The sequence below is a fragment of the Eptatretus burgeri genome, chromosome 2, assembly GCF_056783735.1.
Source record: "Eptatretus burgeri isolate ZD-2024b chromosome 2, Ebu_testis_v1, whole genome shotgun sequence".
Taxonomy (NCBI): Eukaryota; Metazoa; Chordata; class Myxini; order Myxiniformes; family Myxinidae; genus Eptatretus; species Eptatretus burgeri.
Genome location: NC_140962.1, coordinates 36,566,164 through 36,572,786, shown reverse-complemented (window position 1 = coordinate 36,572,786; position 6,623 = coordinate 36,566,164). Strand labels below are relative to the sequence as shown.

Here is a 6,623-nt window from a genome sequence, read left to right as displayed (position 1 = left end):
CACACTCAAATAAACACACATACAAGCACACAAACACACATACATTTACACATACAAACACACAAACACACACACAGAAACGCACACACAAACACACACAAATACACATACAACCACAAACAAATACAAACGCACACACAAACGTGCATACAACCACAAACAAGTACAAACACACACACACACACACACACACACAAAAATACACACATACAAACACACACACACACACACACAAAAATACACACATACAAACACACACACGCAGAAATACACACACACAAATGAACACACACACACAAATACACACACACACGAATACACACATCCACACACATACGAACACGAACGAACACACACACACACACACGCACACACACACACACACGCACACGCACACGCACACACACACACAACACACACACACACACACACACATCTACCAATCTCCCAACCACGATGCAAACCGAACTAAACACCATGCCATTGGGGATTACGCCCCATTTTGTAAGGCTATTCATGCTTTCTCGTGTCCAAACCCCCTTTGCATATTTCCACAATGGAGCTGTGAGTGCGAGTTATATAGTTTTTTGCAATAACATTATCAAACATTCTAAATGCCATCTGTTTCAAGAGCTCGCCTTGCCTGAATCAATCGGGCTTGTTGGAACTTTGGGATTCTTTGATATAACTTTAATTTTCTCTGATTTATTAACCAGACGATATTTCTTCGAGAAAGACGCGGGCACATGGTTCCGAAACCTTCTCATTGGACGATTGCCCTCGAATCCACGCCCCTTTGCACTTGTCGACCAATGGTGTGTTTCGTAGGCGTGGTTAGCGGAAGGAGGGAGGAGGGAGCAAAAGCGACAGAGAGGGAAAGTTTGTTTCTGTGTCTTGTTCCCGGAGCGCTCCATGAGACGCACTGACAGCGGGTCGGACACAGCTCGCTGCGCTACTGGAGCTGGCCTCTCGGCCAGCCAGCCAGCTTGCAGACCAGTCAAGTAGCCAGGACCTTGATCGACCCGACCCGCGCAGATTGCAGAACTGAAGACCCAGAAAATAGGGACTCGACGTTTCGACGAGCTGACAACTTGAGATTTCCAGCTTCGCTAAAGCGGGTGTGGGCTGTGCGTCCCTCTCCGTCGCACTCGGGCATGCTCTGCCACGGGGGACAGTGACTGTAGTTCGCGGAGTCGGAGCTTGTTGACATTGCAAGGTGAAGGTATGTCGAAGCCCGCGGAGCATGTGAAGCGTCCCATGAACGCGTTCATGGTGTGGTCCCGGGGTCAGCGCAGGAAGATGGCGCAGGAGAACCCCAAGATGCACAACTCGGAGATCAGCAAGCGCCTGGGGGCTGAATGGAAGCTGTTAAGCGAAGCCGAGAAGAGGCCTTTTATCGACGAGGCGAAGCGTTTGAGGGCCTTGCACATGAAGGAGCACCCGGACTATAAGTACCGCCCCCGGCGCAAGCCCAAGGCGCTGCTAAGGAAGGAGCGCTTCGCGTTCCCGCTGCCCTATCTCCCCCACGACACTGAAAGGCTCAAGACTGGAGATTTGCTCATGGCCGAGAAGAGCCGAGCCTTCCTGCCGCCTCCAATGACCATGGGTGCACCTCCTCTGTCATACCCTCTCCTGGAGGCCGCAGCGCTCGGATCGGCATCGGGGCTCCCCAAACTTGGTGACATGGCATTCCCATACAGCGCGCTTCAAGCGTACCCGGGCTCGGCTTTTTGTGGTCACCCTTCTCCCGGAGGATCTCCGGGTTACGTTATTCCGTGCGGATGCCCGGGGTGGTCCGCGGCGTCGACCCCGACTCTTCAACATCCGCTCGCCTACATCTTACTACCAGGAGTGTCCAAGGCTGGACTCGAGCCATATGCGACGCACGCTGCAAGCTTGTGAGCAGTAGTGAAAAACGAGAGACCAGGAGCTACGGGATCAAAAGCTGGAGAATCACTGGACTCGAGAAACTTTTGTTGGTTTAAGTATCCATTATAAGATATTGAAAAATCAGACAGAACAAGCAAAATTCGAGTCTGCATTTCATGTTGTTGTTAAAGATTTATCTTCTTTTATTGAAGCGAATTTATCTTTCTCTCTCTGTCTCTCTCTGTCTCTCTCTGTCTCTCTCTGTCTCTCTCTCTCTCTCTCTCTCTCTCTCGCACATTTTCGCAAAGGTGACGAGTGGAATTCAAACACCTTGCCCATAGATGCGCGGACTGGGCCGGGTTGGGGGGTCGTGGGGGGGGTGCATATTTGGCGCATCTCCTCCTTCGTATGTCACCAAAAGCACTTGCTCATTCGCCTCTTCAAAATGCGTAAAATTGCAGTCGCGCCGTTAATCTATGAGCGCTTTAAGTTGTGAATATAATTTTGTAAAAACACGCGATTCAACTTGTCTTTGTCACCTTCAGTCGTCAAGCGATAAGTGAAATGTGTTGACGATTTGGAGTCACCATTTGCCAAACTGGGATTGTATTAATACATGGGAGCGGTCCCTCCATTGCAGGGACGAGATGACCGTATGGGAAGCGGCTTCTTTTGTGCCCCCCCCCCCTCCAAACCCATCAAAAGATTGCAGTTTCGGAATCTCAGTGAAAGATCGCACACGGTGCTGGAAGAGGGAATGAATTCCGGATGGGTCGTGGAGATCGAGATGAGGATGGCTCAGAGGAAGGAGCAAAGGTCAGGTTCAACCGGGTAAGGGGGTAAAGGGGCGCGCGTGTGGGATTGCGCATCTTCATCGAGTTTTGCGCACAAAAGCGAGAGCGCGCAAAACCTCCGGTATCTATCCTTAACCAGAAAGCACATTAGGGGACAATATATTTTGTTGTTTTTAAAGGATCAAATATCCTCGATAAATATGAACCCAAAGGTTTACTTGACATGCGCGTGCAGGACAAGCTGCACTGGACATACGCAACGCACTTGCAGACAACGTGCGAGAGAGTGTCGCGTTCGGTGCGAAGGCAAAGCGACGAGAAACTTGTAAATGTTTATTGTGTACACACACGAGCAGTTTGAACCTTGGGTTATCCCATGATGCATATCATTTGGCGCCAATTCGAGGAATCCCCATGTATACATATCGATACACGTTATTATGCACGACAGGTTCGCAGCAACGTGAGCGCGGCGCTGTTTCGCTTACAATCCCATTTCGTTTCATTAATTTCTTTTCGAAACGTGCAGCCAGCTGGACAGTGAAAGATAAATGTTAATTATAATAACTATAATGGTAATGTTAATGATATAATGATCGTAATAATAACAGTAATTTGAAAGGGGCCGGCCTGTTGGATTGAAGCAAAAAGCTTGTGTTATTTGCGTATTACGCGCTTTGCTGGACTTTACGAACAAGGTGTACATTTATATAGATATTTACTCAGCAACGGACTTAACCAGTTCCACTTCATGTCCTTAGATTGCATCGTGATTGTGCCATTTCCGATCGTCCCCCCCCCCCATGTTCCGGCTCTTTATTTAATTTTATTTTGAACACCCCCATGCTTGCTTCTCCTCTCCTTCAGCACCCCTCTCACCTCCTGACCCCCATCCCTCCTGCTCCCTCTTCTCTGCTTTTCCGAACCTTGCAATAAACACTGTTTGAACCAACAAAATGGCTGCGCACAGAATCTGTACAACGAAAGGATGCTTGGCTCAATCTGAGCTCTCTCACCGCCTGTCTCCCGTGCCTGTCCCGTGCTTTTGTTTCCGATGACTTGATGCCTTCCTGTGCAATTCCCGCCGCTCTCTCAGACTCACTGTCTCTTTCTCACCTTTTCTATCCCGATAATGTAGAAGCAGGTAGGAAGAACTTAATTAGTCGTTTGTTTGAGTTGTGTAGTGTCACGTGACGAAGGCATGCTTTTGATGTACCATATTCGTCACAAAGCAAGGGTGCTGCCGAAGCAGTTTCGTGGCGAGGGCAATACTGGGTGGTTTGCCATTGCCTTGCTAGCATTGCTCCATCCTTTTATATGCTGAGCATCAAGCTAGGAAGCAGATCATACCATTTTTGAAGTCTTTGGTATGACTTGACCGGAGTTTGAACCACCGACACCCCAGAATCGACAGAGCGGTGACGGAGGCACACGACGATGCATTTCTACCCGAAATGCCCGATACCTGACCCGAGCAGACGTTCTTCGACCTTGATCTTGGTCATGGTTCACCGAGAGCAGCTTTGGTGTCATGAATTCATGAAGTCTCATTGGAGAGTTTGCAAACGAATGAAGACGTAATCGAGCCAGGAGTGGTTCCTTGCGCACTCCATACGAGGTCCTGTATGAGGGTGTTGTTGCAGTCATTGGACAATCGTAGCACATGGTCATTGAGTTCGTGAATGCAAACGACAGGGTGTGGAGGAACCTATGCATGGTAGTGTGCAAGTGTAAGTGTTGGTAAACGATAGTGAGTTAACGAATGTGCTATTTTTGCGTCATTTTCCTTTTGTAGTTATTTTGACTGGAACGATCGTACTTATTGCTATCTTGTGTGTTCGGTACTATCAGCATTTATGAAACAACCTTGGTATGTAATTGGATGATATTGTGCAACGAATGCTTTGGAAGGGCAATTGTTTCATGAATGTACAATTTCGACGAAATATTGTAAATAACGACTGGCGGCTCATAAAACCCCAACCTATTATAGCACCTAAAGGTATCCGTGTGGAGATTTATATTTCATGATTCCCTGTTGACTATACCTGCCCGAGCGTCTGGAGTAAATATTTTCACCTTATATTCCGATGAACCCTCGGACGTTGGGCATTCAAAAAGTTGAACGAACAAGCTACGTCACACACAGGTCAAAATCAAAAAAGAAAGAGAGAAAAACATCTAGATACCTTCATACGATTCAGGCTGGCAGGACAGGTATGCGTTCTCACCTTTGAGTTGTCTCACCTGGGTGCGAATCTCGATGCAGTTAGGAGGCGTCAGCATGTGCCCACCGATCCCAAGTATGGACGTCAAACCAGAGCACTCGTCTGTCAGCCATAGTCTTTGGTGGACGTTAAACATCCCATGGTGTCTTTTTCGAAGAGTGGGCGAGTTGTCAGGCATCATGATCAGCCGGTTCGTGAAAGACTTGGGCCAAAAACTCACACTTTCAGACCCCACAAGAAGGTGGGAATAATTGGGGTCATTACAGTGGAAGAAGAGATTTATTGAAAATTTTGAAAGGCTTGGCATTTCTTGAATGACTGAGCCTTGCTTGTGGAACTTTTTGAACAGCCGTCGTAGTTTGAATTCTTGCAGAAAGTTTTCTGTAAGGCTCACTTGGGTGTGCCCGGATGGGTTTTAGGGTAGAGTGGTAGCGGCTGAAACCAGAATCCGATCCAGGTTCCTCCTGATGACTTCATCTTTACTTCTTCGGGTTCCTTCTGATCATTCCAATGCAGGATTTGGTGTTCAGTTTGATTTTGAGCGCAGCATCACGATTGCATGTGCGTGTGTGTTTGCAGACCTATTATTTGCTGGCAAAGAGCAAACACAGCATCATTATTTGTTTTAACTCCATGCAACTAACACACAAATGCACGCACACACACACACACACACACACACACACACACACACACACACACACACACACACACACACACACACACACACACACACACACACACACACACACACACACACACACACACACACACACACACACACACACACACACACGTTAAAGCATCGGCCCTGATTCTCGGAGCTCTGTGGTTTGATCCCCGGCCGAGTCATTTCAAAGATTTTTTCTTAAAATGGAACTTCCTGCTTACTTGCTTGACATTCAGCATTTAAAAGGATAGAGCACGGACAAACAATGCTGCGAAGGCAATGGCAAACCACCCAGTATGACCCCCGTCATGAAACTGCTGCAACAGCGTCCATGCTTTGTAAAGAGTCTGCTCCATCAAAATAATGTGATACATATATATATATATATATATATATATATATATATATATATATATATATATATATATATATATACATATATATTCCCTTTTTAACGTAAGAATATAAGGTTTATAAATTGACATTTGAAGGAAAGAAAAGTTTTACTTTTGAAAAAACAAAGAACATTTTGATTAATATTGAGATTTTATCAGTTCTACATTATTATAGATACGCAGTGAGTATTTATAATCATGGACTTTGCAGGAAGAATGCTCCTCCACAACCTTTTAACCTGACTAGAGTGTATCCTCGAATCCACATCCACACCCCCCTCCCTCAAAAGAAAATTTATTTGTATGTCCCCCTCCTCCCACTACTACCTGATGCACAGCTGGGTTTATTGCTGCTTCTGCTTTACCAAAATATACATTACCGTTTAAATGGTTTATGTTAATGCAGTGCTCTGCAATTAATGCAATCTCGTGTAAGTAATCTTCTCTGTCACCGCCCCCTCCACCGAATGCACTTTCTATCTGGTTAGGAATGTCTGACTCTATGCCCGGGATACGTACGTTGCCGTTGAAGGAGGGGCGGGGGGGCAGTGTCGGGTACAGATCTTCAGCTGACGTTTGGCATAATGACGTCTACCGAAGGGGCCAGTAGTTATTCAAAGTCCGTTAAATGTGATTCTTGCTTTTTTCGGTTGTGAGATTGGCACAA

The 6,623-nt window shown here is 46.6% G+C and overlaps 1 protein-coding gene across 1 annotated transcript; it reads left to right on the top strand.

Moving 5' to 3' along the window:
* Positions 1-832: 832 nt before the first annotated feature.
* Positions 833-5,402, top strand: LOC147031811 (transcription factor SOX-14-like). Its single transcript, XM_085867846.1, has one exon. It carries the CDS (start codon positions 1,225-1,227, stop codon positions 1,900-1,902), a length of 678 nt encoding a protein of 225 aa, XP_085723972.1. The 5' UTR covers positions 833-1,224; the 3' UTR covers positions 1,903-5,402.
* Positions 5,403-6,623: the final 1,221 nt, after the last annotated feature.

What these genes read in the sequence shown, in the direction of transcription:
- LOC147031811 (XM_085867846.1), top strand. Translation starts at nt 1,225, where the DNA reads ATGTCGAAGCCCGCGGAGCATGTGAAGCGTCCCATGAACGCGTTCATG.